The sequence below is a fragment of the Ambystoma mexicanum genome, chromosome 2q, assembly GCF_040938575.1.
Source record: "Ambystoma mexicanum isolate Mex_15411 chromosome 2q, UKY_AmexF1_1, whole genome shotgun sequence".
Taxonomy (NCBI): domain Eukaryota; kingdom Metazoa; phylum Chordata; class Amphibia; order Caudata; family Ambystomatidae; genus Ambystoma; species Ambystoma mexicanum.
The window spans coordinates 1,112,033,192-1,112,048,749 of NC_090924.1; the positions used below are offsets into that span (position 1 = coordinate 1,112,033,192).

General features: G+C 44.7%; 1 protein-coding gene across 1 annotated transcript in view; it reads right to left on the reverse strand.

Annotated features, from left to right (window-relative positions):
• TFPI2 (tissue factor pathway inhibitor 2) overlaps positions 1-15,558 on the reverse strand; it is a 48,466-nt gene that overhangs the window by 23,114 nt on the left and 9,794 nt on the right. The window contains exon 3 of the mRNA XM_069648469.1: positions 11,577-11,756. Within this exon, the coding sequence (XP_069504570.1) occupies positions 11,577-11,756 (180 nt within the window). The remainder of the gene's footprint in view (positions 1-11,576; positions 11,757-15,558) is intronic.

Genomic DNA, 15,558 nt, shown 5'->3' on the forward strand with positions numbered 1-15,558 from the left:
TTTCATTTGGGCTATTAGGTGACGCTGAAAGCACTGCCTACAAGCTGAAACTATTGTCATGGGAAGTTAAAATAGGACCGCGATAACATATCAGGAGGGAGGCGTAGCGTCCGGGGGTTGTTTGGTTATTTACCCAACCATTGACTGCTCTTGGCCATGCTGATCGCTATGGCCATTTCAACAGACTACCTGCTCCTCCCCTCCCAAAACACATCCCACTGGCCTTTCTTTGAGATAAGTTTATCAAGCAGTAAAATCAGACTTAGTTCTGTGATGGGCATGCATGCATAATTTCATTGCAGCTATTAATAGCTACTGTAGTAATAAAAATGTCTTAAACAGGTGTGCATCTTATCCATTTATTTATTTATTGTATTTGTTGGTAGCGCCCAGACCCGGAGGTATCACAGAGCTAAGACAGTGCATGATAAGTTAGAAATAGTACGGTTACTGCTTGATTTCTAAACCATGTCTATCTTTGCAGCTGAACTCCTGTTAGCGGCAAAACTCATATACATAAACAGGTTTATTTGTTGCTGGTATTAATTTGAAAACAAGACCAGGCAGCAAAAATAGCCTCATTCAATCTGCATTCCACAAAATGGCTCATTTAGTGACAGTATATACCACTGTTTATTTTCATGTTGCATTTGGTGCCAATGCCTGTGTGTCTTGAAGCACTTTTTTGAATCGACACAACCATCAAATGCGGTCGAATAATCACAGAGACTGGGATATGATGTTTAGGAGAAACAAATAAGCGCTGAGAAATACTGTGATATCAAAGCCGAGAAATACGGCCAACGATATCATAAAAGATTTGCAAAATGACAACTGCGAATAGTTCCAAGGCCCTACAAGCTACTGATCTTGCCAGAACACGCTAAGCCCACGCCATCAGAAAACCAGCTTTACTCTGCTCTTTTTTGGAAACCACGTTCATATGTCGCCCGCCGCTGCGGGGGCTTCAGTGGCATGCGAAGACATTTTGTTATTATGCTAATACACTGATGCTTGTTTTATCTTGACCTTGGAGCTGGCTCAGTCCTGCCGGGTGTGGCACCAGTGGCTGCTGCAGGTGTCAATCAAAGGGCCATTCCATAATCATCTCACTGCAGGGCACAGCAAGCATTTGTTTCCGCTTGATGGTCCCTTTAGCTAACTTAGCTAGCTTCTTCACTAAATGTGTTATTTGAGTAGTACAATATTTTGAGTATGAATTGCGGAAACCGTTTTTGATGAAACAACATAAATTACAGTTCTTTAACAACTAAATATTACATTTTATTATGATCCGCATTTGCTTAAATAGTGAATGTGTTTACATTCTCGATGTAACCAATGTCTGTTTTATTTCTAATCAAGTGATGTATATACTGCTTGAAAAGTGCCCTTTTTTAATTTTGGACGTTTCAAGTAACATGCACGCTGAGCACGGTATCTTTAAAAAAATTGTAAATGGTTTCATATTGTCTTTCGCTTGTCTCCATATCATTGTATCAAGGCACTTTAATTTCCCCTATTCATCCAAACACGTTTTGACTAGAGTTTTGCTCTGGTTTTGGGGTGTGCAGCCCATTAATAGGATCCTATGTGGCTATCTTCCATTGATATCAGATGTGTCCTTTAATCCCATGCATGTGGTGGAGTTTTTCCAATTCACTTAACATATACAAAGGATTCACGGGTGTCTAGTCTTACACTGCTGAATAGGCTTAGAAGGGAGTCCTCTTGCTTTTCTTTGAGTTTTGGCTCCTGGGTGGCGCCGGAACTACTTCCTATAAACTGAAACTATTGTCATGGGAAGTGAAGATAGGGGAGGGATGCAATGTTAGGAGGGACTGACAGCCTGTGGTTGCTGTGTGGTTACTTACCCATCCATTGAATGCCCCTGGCCATGTTAGTCTTTATGGCCATTCCCACCAATTCGCTGACCCTCCCCACCCAAAACACATTCCTGTTGGATCTCTATGCCTAGCTCTATCCAGACGCAATATCAAACTTTGTTTGGTGAAGGCCGCAAGTGTTATGTGATGGTTGTTTTATCCTTGAGAGCTGTCAGTCTTGGGTTGACAAAGCTATATAAAAAATAGCACTTTTTTATAAGACAATCACAATGTGCTCATATGAAGCCAAAAGCTGGTTTTGGGGGTAATTTGCATACCCATAGTACATTACTGCATGCCTCTGATCTGGAGGTGAACTTCCAGTGATGACTTCTTGGTGGTTCTGTGAATGTGTGGCCTTTTTGTAGAAATAGCATACTCTACTATCACAGTGCAGGTAGAAGGGGTTGCTTATTGCTGTTTCAAATTCTCCATAACATTCATCTTGAGTGTTATTTCAAAGCCATCTTCTGTTACCTCATGGTTTAATTCCAACTCTAAAAGTGCTACTACTGTATTAAAGATGTTTTAACCTGGTGTGCCTTCGGCTACTTGATTTATAAGCAGTATGTGTGTCCTTGTAGCTGGAGTCCTCATAAAAAGAAGCATCTGAATTTCTGTTAACAAGCATTGGCAAAGCCAGACAAGTTGGCCTGTTTTTAGGCATTAGCCAGGCACTGCCACCATATGCTCGGGTATTGACACCATTTTCCTGCTGTTGCAGCTTTATGTCTAGGTAGTGCCATTATCACAGCGCCTGGCAAATGTTTATCCAATGCCTACACAAACCCCCAAACTGTTGGCTTCGCAAATGCTTCTTTCTACTTGTGGTTTCCCTGAGCAGCTTTCCCAAAACTCCATTCCCCGGCTCTGCATGTCATCCTCTCTCTCCTCCCCATGGTGTGACCGTGGTTTTCCTCCACCTAGAGGCCCAACTCTCTTCTGCTCCCTGTGCAGGTGTGCCAATGACTCAGCTGGTTCGGATCATGATTGATGGGGCGTTGAGTCTGGCTGAGACAGTGCTGAGCCTGCCTGAGAGTCTGCAGAGCCTGACCGAGACAGTGTAGTGTCCCCAGACTTAAAGTCTGCCAAACCATGATGCACCTCCCACCCTTGCCACAGACTACAGCGCTACTGTATTGTCAAGGAAACGGCTTGGCATTCACTGCAGATTACCTGGCAAAACCCAGCATTGCAGAAAGCAAAATAATCTGTGGGGACAGCAAGTAATTGCTGCTATGAAAAATACTTGATTCTATTTATCATTTGTGAAAAGGTAAAGTAATAAAATGTATCTAGAGTCCTAGAAATGTATCACTTTCCAAATACTACTTAGGCCATCAAATCCTTGAACAGTGCATGCCCTAAGTAGCCCCATGTGTCACTTTGCACTGTTAAATCTATTATCTTCTCCATGGGCGCTCCACTGGCTCTTGAGTCCCACATGAACACCTTGGACAGTTCCAGCATGTTTTTCCACAAATCCATACAAAGGAAAATGAAAAAATGCATCTTTTGCCATATGATATCCATGTTGTCTTCCGGTTGGTTCTTGTTTCAAAGTTGGAAGACAGGTCTCTTTTCTCTGGTTTGCCTCTATCCATCGCCTCACACTGGAAGTGGCACGTCACTCTACCGCTTGCTTAAGCACTGGCACATCATTCTGTTCACTTATGGGCTCCTGCTTGAGGTGTGCATATATTTTATACTTGCTTGCATAAAATTTAAATCTCTACTCCTAAATCAGACTAAATATTGAAAGCTGTGACACTCTCTATTTCTGGAAGGTCTACTGTTCCTCGGAGACCAAGCCATCTTTGATTAAGCACTACCAAATAAAATAGGCAAACACCTGTGCCAGGGTTTCTTGTGACAGCGCCCTAAGGACTTGGAATATCTTCCTAGTGAACACCCTGCCTTTTCTACACTTACGTTGGTTCCTTGATTTGAAGTTCTCTTTCAGTTGGTTTGCTATTTCTACTTTTGTCGGGTTGCATTTTTAACCTTGTTCTCAGATTGAGGAATGGTCTCACTGTCCCTGGTATTTTGATTATGTTGTTTGGAAGATAATTATGTGTTTTGTTCAGATTAATCATATTGTACCCTGCTTTTGTGGCTTAACTGCATTGTAGTTTCTATTTTCATTTATTGTGAATTGCTCTTGCCGGAGTGTCTACTAAAGATATACTGTACACTGCCAGACTCGGTTGTCCCTCACAAAATACACAGGCATTACAACAAGTGAAATCCCTTCCTTGTATTCTCCTCTCTGACAACAGACCTTCTTACTTCATCGTGTGCCATGATCTGCTGTGATAGGATCCTTAGAATTTGAAATGGCTTCCTCATGGCCTTCTGTACAGCACCCGGCCTTCTTACTTTAACCTGTGCCAGGGTCTATTGTGATAGCTCCCTTAGGTCTTGGAATAGCTTCCCCATAGCATCCCATCCAGCATATGATGTTTTAATTTTAACCTATGCCAGTCTGCTCTAACAGAACCCTTAGGACTTGGGTTGGCTTCCTCATAGCCTTCTTTTCGGCACCAGAACCTTTTACTTTGACCTGTGCCAGGATCTCTTGTGATAGCTTCCTTAGGGCTTGGAATAGCTTCCTCGTATTCTTCCCTCTGGCAACAGACCATCTTACTTTAACCTGTGCCATGATCTGCTGTGATAGGAGCCTTAGAATTTGAAATGGCTTTCTCATAGTCTTCTGTACACACTTGGCCTTCTTACTTTAACCTCTGTTAAGGTCTCTTGTGAAAGCACCCTTAGGTCTTGGGATAGCTTCCTCATAGCCTTCTGTCAAAAACCTGACCTTCTAACTTTAACTTGGGTCAGGGTCTCCTGTGATAGTTCTCTTAGAACTTGGAATGGCTTCCTCGTGACACCCCGTCCTGCCTCTGGTGTTCTTACTTTAACCTGTGTAAGAGTCTGCTATAACAGAACCTTTAGGACTTGGAATGGCTTCCACGTAGCCTTCTGTCCGGCACCTGAAACTTCTTACTTTATCCTGTGCCAGGGACTCTTGTGATAGCTCTGTTAGGACTTGGAATGGCTTCCTGGTAGCATCTCATCCAGCAACTGATGTTTTTACTTTAACCTGTGCCAGAGTCTGCTGTAACAGAACCCTTATGACTTGGGATGGCTTCCATGTAGCCTTCCGTCCAGCACCCGATCATCCTACTTTAACCTGTGCCAGGGTCTGCTTGATCATACTTGGAAATGCTTCCTTGTAGCCTTCTGTCCGGCACCTGGCCTTTTAATTTCAACTTGTGCCAGGTTGTATTGTGACAGCGCCCTTAGGATTTGGAATGGCTTCCTCATTTTTATTTTATTGTTTGCTTGTTAGGTGCTTATACGATTACAAAATACTGTTCCAAAGCACCCACACGGCAAGGGAGGGAGCAGGAGTGGAAAATACATTAAAGTACATTAACACACAATATATCAGAGCAGTGGAGGGAGAGGAAAACAGGGCAAACCTACTATGCCTTGTGAGTATTCAAAACGTGCAAGTGCAGCAAGGAAGAAGGCAGTGGGTCAGAGCTGTGGAGTCTGAGCTCATGGGTGAGCCACAGATTAAGTGCTAGGAATGTTGAGTGCTACACAGCCTGGTGCCGCAAGGGGTGTAGGTGGGACCCACCAGGGCGGAGGGTGTAAGTGCAAGGGCAGATAAGACAGGGGCTGGGTCGATTGGGTGCAGGAAGTCAGGGCCCCGATGATGCATAGGGCCCAGGACAGCAATTGCAGCAACTGAGAGATTACAAGGGGAGAGAAGAAGGGAAAGAGGAGGTAAAGAGGAGATCCTTGAGGAGCTTCCGGAATTTAAGAAGATTCTGCTCAAGGCCCAGTGGGAGGGGGGAGGCTGTTTCATAGGGGGGAGCCAGCTGAGGAAATCAAACGACCACCAACGCTTTACACAAAGAGTTAGAGCCAGAGGAGCATAGTGGTCTAGAGGGGGAGTATTTAATAAGATAAATTTGAAGATAGTGTGGTCCCTGTGCCCAGACTGCCTTGTGGAGGAGGCAGAGGGATGTGAATTTAATCTGTGCAGCAACTGGGAGCCAGTGAAGACTTTTCAGTGCAGGAGAGATGCGGTCCTTGGGCTTAAGGCCAAGGATAAATCTTGCTTCCCTATTTTGGATTAGCTGGAGGGGTCACAGAGTGGAAGATGGTAGATTCAGGAGGAGGCTATTGCAATAGTCAAGCCTAGAGAGAACCAGGTCTTGGGTCACATTGAGCCACTGGGGGAAAGTGAGAAAAGGTACAATTCCTTTGAGAAGGAAGAGGTGAAAGTTGGACTTCTTGGCAATGTCCTGAGTATGAGGGAGGAAGGAGATTGAGGAGTTGAAGATGACGTGAAGGTTACTGGCTTTGGAAGAGGGTGCATGTGGAGGGCCCAAAGAGGAAGGCCAGAGTGAGGAATATGGATGGAGCAGGGGTCCTGATGGGAAGGATCTCAGTTTTACAGGTGTTGAGGCAAAGATCTTTGGCGGTGCACCAGTACTGGATGGAAGATAGGCAGTTAGGGATGAGGGAGGGTGCAATAGGGTCGGCAAGGAGTTTGAAAGGTCTGTGTGTCATCTGATGTGTGTCATCTGCGTAACACTGGAAGATGGAAGAGAAGGAGGAGATGAGGTGTGCAAGCAGAGCACGCTAGAGGCTAAAGAGTCAGGGGGAGAGGAGAGAACCCTGGGGGACACCACAGGTGGAGAGGGAAGTAGGAGAGAAGAAAGTGACCAGGATGACTTGGGAAGAGCTTTTAGTAAGGAAGGATGTCAGCCAGGCCAGTGCCAGTTCCGAGAAACCAAGGGTATTGTGGAGCCTTTGTATGAGGATGGAATGGTTGACTGTGACAAAGACAGAGGAGAGATCGAGAAGGATAAGGACAGCTGTGGAGTTGGAGTCCAGAGATGCGAGCAGTTCTTCAAGGGTTTTTAGAAGAGCAGTTTCCATGCCTCTGGATGCTCGGAATCCAGATTGATGGTCATGGAGACCACCAACAAATTTAGTGTGTGCGTTGAGTTGGGGTTGTATTTTAGTTTGTTTTCATAGCCTTCTGTCCGGCACTGAACCTTCTTACTTTAACCTGTGCCAGGGTCTCTTGAGATAGCTCCCTTAGGACTTGGAATGGCTTCCTCATAGCATCCCGTCCAGCCTCTGGTGTTCTTACTTTAACCTGTGTCAGAGTCTGCTGTAACAGAATCCTTAGGACTTGGGATGGCTTCCACATAGCCTTCTGTCTGGCACCTGACCTTCCTACTTTAACCTGTACCAGGGTCTGCTCTGCTAGACTTGGAATTTCTTTCTTGTAGACTTCTGTACTCTTCTTACTTTAACTTGTGCCAGGGTCTCTTGTGAAAGCACCCTTAGGATTTGGAATAGCTTCCTTGTAGCATCCCGTCCAGCATCTGATGTTTTTACTTTAATCTGTGCCACGGTCTGCTCAGTCAGACTTGGAATGGCTTCCTTGTAGCCTTCTGTCCGGCATCTGATCTTCTTAATTTAACTTGTGCCAGAGTTTGTTGTGTGAATGCCTTTAGGACTTCAACTGGCTCCCAGGTAGACTTCCGTCCAACAACTGACCTTCATACATTTGGATGGGCCATAAACATTCCACTTAATGAAGCACGCATCTCTTTTGAGCGACTTCCTTGCATCAAAAGCATTAGTGCCCCTCTTGCTCCAAACCTTCAGTATTCCTTTTCCCCTGTTCATTGACTTGTATTTTTAGTTAGTTTGAAATGTTATCTTTTTATTCCACCATTTGTTTCTCTTTATTTTTTTATCAGTAGCACTATATTTCGTGCTTAATGTATTTGTAATTTGTGACGTTTTGATCTCCCCCACTGTTAAGGGCATTATTGGGTCAAGGAAGGTTCTGTAAATGTTTTAAATACAAATAACAAAAACACCCCACTAAAATTCTTTGTGTGCACATATTCCAAAATACGAAATGTTGACGTTGTGTTGGACATCAAGTGCATGGCCAATTATTTAATAAAGCCTCAAAAGCACTCAAGCAATTGTTTTTTTAATTGACGGTAGATATTTAATAGACATACTTCCTGGGAGCAATACAACAAACTCTCATAAATGTGTGGTCCTATACATTTTTTCCTTCCCTTAATTTGATACAAAGCATAACAACTGGTTTAAAAAAAAAATCAAGTAAAGTATTTGGCTGCACATGGGCGACTATACACGTATTTGTCTAAATCCAGATATCATATTATCTAAACTTCTGCCGAATACCTATTCAGACCCAAACTTTGGAACAGTCCTACCTTTGACTGTACTGCCTGTATCAGGGCAATCCTACCTATGACTGTCCTGCCTAATTCAGTACACTCCTACCTGAGACTGGCCAGACTACCTTAGTACAATACTACCTGAGGTTTTTCTGCCGACTTCAGTATGAGCCTGCCTGAGACTTTCCCACCTGCAGTACAATCCTATCTGAGCCTATCCTGCCCACTTCAATGTGATCCCGCCTGAGACTGCCCTGCCTACTTCAGTACAATCCTGTCTGTGACATTGCTTTCTAATTGAGTCTAATTTTCCCAGAGACTGACCTGTCTATTTTAGTATGACCCCACCAGAGGCTGTCCTTCCTACTTCAGCATGATCCTGACTGAGACTGTCTTCTCTCTTTCAATACAATCCTACCTAAGACGACCCTGTCTACTTTAGTATCATCATGCCTGTGAATCCCCTTTCTATTCCGGTATGATCCTGTCTGAGAATGTCCTGCCTATTCCAGTACAGGTCTACCTGAGAGTAACTTCTTTATGCTACTGGACCATCAAAAAGCAATCACTGTCATATCTGACCAGCTGCCCAAATGTATTCAATCTTTTCTAACCAACCAAATGTAAAACTTGAATATCCATGTCTCCCTTTGCTCCACCACATGTGTATATGCTCCCAATATCTGTATCCAATGTGCATATAACATGACTATGCAAATCAATTTGCCAGAAATGGATCCTCATAGCCTTTCCTGGAAATCCCCATACAGGCTATCAGTAAACCAGGTAAAACTTATGGTGGTATATTGTCTTTTTTAAGTTTGCTGTGAGTATGTCAATTAAAATTATGTACAATGTTACAACAGATGGTCCAAACGAGTTTGTTGTAGTAACATAAACCAATATTTTGGTGAGAACGGGGCTGAGGAGAACCCTACCAGAAAATACAACAACTTTTTTTGATAGATTTTCGGGGCTTTGTCGATTTTGACGCATGGTAAAGGATCTTCCATTTTGAGGAAGTGCTTCATGTGGGCTATTTGAATTTACTGAGGTGGTAACCAATCTCTAGATTTTGGTAAGAAATACTCCACCAATTATTTCATTGCTGGGCCACAATATTGCAACAGCAAAGACTACTTGCATTTCATAATAAAGGTTGAAATGTATCTGTTCTAACTCCACTCACGTTGAAATAAATATATCCAATCAAATCAAGCTACTCACTTGCTGAACACCTTTATGATATCTTAAGACAGCAATGTCAGCTGAAATGGAGGTTAGCTTGCCCATGTTGGGCTCCAGTTGGACCCCTCACAGAGTGCACCACTGGATGGGTGTCCATCAACTTCTCCATCCCAAAGCTGCTACACACTATCTGTGCACCATTACGGAACAGGGCCCTACTTTTCATCTCTCATGGGGCAGTGGGCAACAGGGCTGGCCTTAATGCGGAAACCCAGCGAGTAAATCAAGTGTCTACAGTCTTACATCGTTTGCACCAGATGATCAGGACAGCAGCAGGTTGATGCTGTGACTGCTGGTAACCCCAAATCACCAGGGATACACAGATACAGTTACATGTTGAACACATGTTGCATGTATCCGCTTTGTCCTCCATTTATGCTCTACTGCATCCCGTTTCGAACATCTCTATACAGTGACATGTATTTACCAACTCTGTGCTGACCGTTTAGCATTCACGGTGTCAATGTTATGTTTGCGGCACACAGTGTGATCACTGTGCACTAGCATGTTTATGAATTGCTACACTGCAATCAGAGAGTGGGTCTTATCACTCCTGTCTAGAGCAAGTCAATTACTTAAGATGACTCACTAAAGAGTACATTCTTCATATTTTATCATCTCCTATCCACGCAACAAAAAGCAGGAAATACTATGTGAAATTTAACATGGTTTTAGTGCAATGGAAAGGATAGATAGATAGATAGATAGATAGATAGATAGATAGATAGATAGATAGATAGATAGATAGATAGATAGATAGATAGATAGATAGATAGATAGATGTTAGATTGGTTCCCAATAGCTTTTAACTCAGTCAGTGTAAAATAGTTAAGACCTTTTATAAAGACAGCATCCTACTAACACTTTTGGTGATGTTGGCTTTCCGAGTGATCCTTTCTGATACAATAAAAACAGATGTTTTAACAGTTCATTTTTTTAAAAAATGAGTACCCGGCTAGGGCATAATCAGAATGAAAGAGCCATTATTATTGGCCTTCGCCGAGTAATTCCAGGCCGGGAATCCCTCTGTCGGGATTCCACGGCCTTTGTCCCCGGCAAGGGGCGGGGCAGCCCCTCAGCCAATGAGGATGCTCGAAGCAAGGACATCCCCGCTCCAAGCGTCCCCACCGCTGAGAGGCTACCTTCGCCCCCTGCCAGGGACTGAGGTAAGGCTTTTTTTTTTCCTCCCCTTTCCTCCCTCCTCCCACCTTCCTGCCCTCCCCACCCCACTTACCTTCTATCCCTTTGTCCCCGCTGGAGGACGATGACAGCCTCCTGCCGTGTGGAGACTCAGAGCGGGGCCATCCCCTCTCTGAGCCTCCACATGGATGGAGGCTTCCATCATCCCCCGCCAGGGACCCAGGTATGTTTTTTTTCGTTTTTTTTCCCCTTCCTCTCCCTTTCCTCCCAACCGCACTTACCTTCCTTTTTTTTCGGGAGCAGATGCGCTGGAAACGCTTCTGTTTCCAGCACGTCCGCTCCTGATGGCCGTCATGGAATGGGAAAACAGACTCGGTTTTCCCTTTCCCTTTGGCTATTTTCTTTCTCTGCAGCGTTTTGGGACAAAAAAGAGATTTTAGTGCCCCGGTCACGCAGTTTTTGCAGGCTGGGGTACTAATAGCTATGTGTCCCTCGCGGCGGGGGCATTACCGACACTGGTAACTATGGGCCCCGGGGCATTACCTGAGTCGGTAATGCCCCCGCCGCTCGGGGCATATTGCTTAAATATTATATCAAAGGAAACATTCGATGTGTTAATTCTAGCTGAAGTAGGAGTGAAACCAGAAAAGCAGCAACAGTGCACCATACAGTCATTAGTGCATGTTGAAGCCTTTTGAGGTTATGACTGTGGTATTTGAATGCTCTTCGTGTGTATTTACTTCAACCACGCGCAAATAGGAAAGGGGCTTTGCCACTAGTCTTCCTTCCCCTTTTCTAGGCGTCAACAAGATGCACTGTGACATTAGGGTGCTCATTTCCTGCTGTGGTTCATTCAGCGGAACCCAGAGAACGCGCCCCCATTTACTAATGTGCAAATATTTGGTTGTGAAGCTCGGCTGTAGTGCAACTAGTTAAATCACCATGGAACCGACAGACTATCTTAGCAAGGACGATGTATTGTAATCGTTATATGCAAATAGTTTGTATGTAAAACAAAATGGAGACATTATTTAATTGAAATGCTTACTTCTTTTAGGCGCGCAGTACTGCATGCAGGAGGCCTCGTCATCGAATTTGTTGTCATTTCCGTAGCATCCCCCATATACGAATTCCTCACATTTCAGTGAATGCAAATTGTAGAAATATCGCTTGAAATAACCTCGGCAGGGTCCTTCGTCAGCTTCCATCCTACAGATTTTTGGAACTTCTATGGTGAGAAGAGTGCACACATTTGGATTATATGAGAAAACACTTCTCTTTTAACCAGTTCTAACTGTTACTATGGAGGCCACATGTATATGTATATAGATTGGCCTAATATAGACTTCTTTCAAAGATCCGGCAAATCCATAATGCCCATATTTAACATTAATAACACAGATACAATATTAAAAAATAGTGTCTGGTTCCCGTTTTCTTTTTATTGAAATAAAAGACACTTAAGAATTATGAAGGAAAGTTAAAAAAAAACTCCATTTATGCGAGGAAACTTCGCCATCTTCTACCTCAGCTCCCAACTCCTGTGCCTCCCCACTTCACAACCAGAAATGCTAAACATGCATGTTCATGGGTGATGCTTCCGCCCAACCTGTCCCTCCACGTCCTCTTCAGCGCTGTTAAGTGTCTAAAGCTTTCCCTGGTAAAGCATGATTTAGTCATCTTATTTGCCATCATATTTTACCGAATTTCAATTGTGAAATAACGAGATTCTTTAAAAGCAATACTGATAATTAAACAAAATGTACAAGATCACAGACGAGAGATTTCTAAACAGGGATTAAGAATGTCTCCAGCATGCAGATATTTGGAAGATTTTTAAATTTACAAATTTCTTTAGGATTTAACGACAATTGACATCTTTGAATATTATGGTATGGAATTAAGTTGCATATCTTGAAAAATCTAGAATTCTACGTTGGTAGTCATTAACATTTATTAAGATCAACTTAAAAGGTGATTTTGTCAGTGGTGCTTTAAATAGCATGAATATGGAATGGATAGCAATGGAGCACTGTGCATGTTGTTGAGGATAACCTTTGAAGCAAGTGGGGATTGCAATATGTGGGATGGGATGTTCTGGCCACGGGCATGGGATGGGATCAGGGCCGGCCTTAGAAGCTGTAGCAAAACAAAAATGTGGCACCCTCTCCCTGCACGCCCCAGGGTCATGCAGTGATGCGTGGTTGCCACATAGGTGCTGCAGCGCCCTATTGTTATTATGGGCCCGATTCATGGAAAAGGATGCTTTGCTCCCGCAAATGCAGCACACCGAAAATGACTACGCGTGGCCCATCACGCAGAAAAAAATCTGCGTGGTCTGCGTATTCATGGAAATATGTGTGCACAACTATGCGCAAACTGCAAAAGGACCGCCCACAACACGCCCGCACGCAAAGCCATAGCAGCCGTGGAGAGGGGCCTTTGGGCACACTTCCGGTGTGAAATAAATGCACCCCGAAAAGACTGCCTGTGAACCCCCACAACCAAGCCAGCACCCCGGCGGGGCTCACGTGGTGTAACCCAGAACCACATGGAGCGCCCCATCAACATGCGCAGCCCTCAACGTAAAAGTCGACATAGGCTGGTAAATATGCATGTGAACCCCCAAAACACTCCTGCACACCGATACGCTGCTTACGCGCACCCCTAAGTCCAATCAGAACCCCAATTGCATGCATGCACCCCAAAATCCAACTTTCAGTCTTACCAACTTGCAAGGCGAATCCCATGCGCAAGTGCCTGTATGCCTGCGTTCGAGTGGCGGATATCATGATGGCTTTGTGTGGCCTTTTCCCTGCTGAGAGGTTGTGCGGTTGGGTCCATGAATACGCGTCATTCCGGGCAAATCTGGGCATACAATGGACTGCCTGCCACGCCTTCCCTCGTAACTCCCACATTTTCACAAGTTATTTCCCATTTCCTGAGCTTCACCCCCTTCCCAGACCTCTGTGCAAGACACCCTCACGCCCCGCGTGGTGCCTCACGCAAGACACTCCACCACTCTCAGAGATGTGCCAGGCAGGCACAAAAGTCACGCAAGTCCAGGAAAAGGCCTGCGCAGTTGATTGCATGAATCGGTCCCTAAATCGGCCCCTGAAAGGGAATTTTACAAGCAAATAATTCCATGAATCGGGCCCTAAATGCGTTCCACTCCTGAGAGCGGGCACATTTCAATTCAATAGAGTGCCTGCTCTGCCTTCATCCACCACGCCAGCATGGGGAAGCCCTTAAAATACTACTCCGAGCTGGCGTGGGAGGGGGCTAATGGCAGGCCATCTCGGGCGATCGTCTGGTCGGCCCTGCAATTAGGCCGGCCCTAGATGGGATGTTGGAACACAAGGAGAATCGGCGACACGTAGGTATTGACTGCAGAGTAAGGTCTTGCGTTCATTCCTGAACTGCAAGAGTACTGGCACTGTACGGATGTTCATCGGGGTGCTGTAGAGTTAGAGCTGTGCTTTCATCGAAGTAACGTATTTGAAAATCCTCTACAATGCACCCTAATGCTGAGGTTCCACTTTTGGGATGTTTCTGCCTTTTTGGCTAGAGGTGAAGAAGCAGGATTTCACGACATTACAGTACATGGTACATCAGTGCAGTAAATATAGCCCCTTGAAACAGGACTTTGTTTGCTTCTTTAGAGACTTTCAGTAAATCTCCTTTGCAGAGTTTAATAGTTATTGGCTTTTCGCCTTTATAGAAAATCTGGCTTCGGACTGCATTCACTAATCCTTCGCGGGAAGCAGCCAACGTTCCCGCCAATACACAGCAGAAAAGACTGAATCCCAGCAGAGCCTGCTTCCTGTTTCCAACAGCATTTGCCTCTCTGGCATTCTTGGTTCTGTGTATTTTCTCCTGCACAAATATAGGCACAAAACCAGATTCCTACTCAACAACCTTTTGGGAAACGGAAAAGAAGCAGGCTCGCTAAATGCAGCAGCTGGGTGGCTCCCTAGAAAAACAACCAGCCCAAGCTTTTCTGGCGAACTTTCGGTGATGAATCGCAGTGGCTCATCTTTGACACAGAGTAATTGCGCAGCACTCTGCCAAGGTAGCTGCGCGACGTACCGTGCTGCACTAGGGTCAATCTACGCGCACGGGTCAATTCAGCATTCTTTGAACACGGGGGATGTGTGCGTGTGAAAGTGCTCGCGCCCGGGAGCTCAATATTTGAAATGGAAACACAGACGTGTGGTTACTCCCACTATCCCAGAGTATAGAGTACTTCCTGCTGAGAAGTGCCGTTGCAATGTCATTCAAACAACAAAAAAAACATGTACGCACAACTGTCAAGAATCTGCCCATTTGAAGCAGCACTTAGTGCCTGTAAAAACACATGTATAGCATTGCTCTGATGCTGTAGAAACTAAGAAGGGAGGTGATTTGTACCAGGGGTGTTGCTAGGTCTGGAAAAGATCTGTGGTTGCTCTAATGTCGGGAGTGTCAGGACTCAGGACTAGCTAGCCTTTTTGTTGTATCCCCTGAGCTTCTATTCAGGGCTACACCAAAAGACCCGGAGCTATAGCCCCCTAATCCGCCCCCCGCCCCAGCAACGCCCCTGGTTTGTATGCTTCTTTAGATCAATCAATTTCACTGAAACCCCCCATTGGCAGCAAACCATTGCATTGTTGTCAGTGCACCTAACCAACTGCCCGTGGGGAATAGAGATATGCAAAGGACGGCAAAGGAGCCTTGGTCACAACACAAACTGGGTGGTTCTGCTAAGTAACGTGGATCCGGCCCAGGAACTCATACAACCCCATAAATGTTTTAAATGGTTGGCCATCATCGGTGACATAGATGGGATGCTATATACACCAAGCTTGGGCACATGTCTGACAACATATCCATGCCATTTAGCGTGGTTTTGAAGTAGCAAATAACCAGTAGTGGAAAAGTCAATACATTCTATTACATCAGCCTCGAGTGCCCCAGTAATACCATTACACGGCTGCCATTGTCACCTGTAAGATATCACCCTACGTGTCGCTGCTGCCATCATATACCAT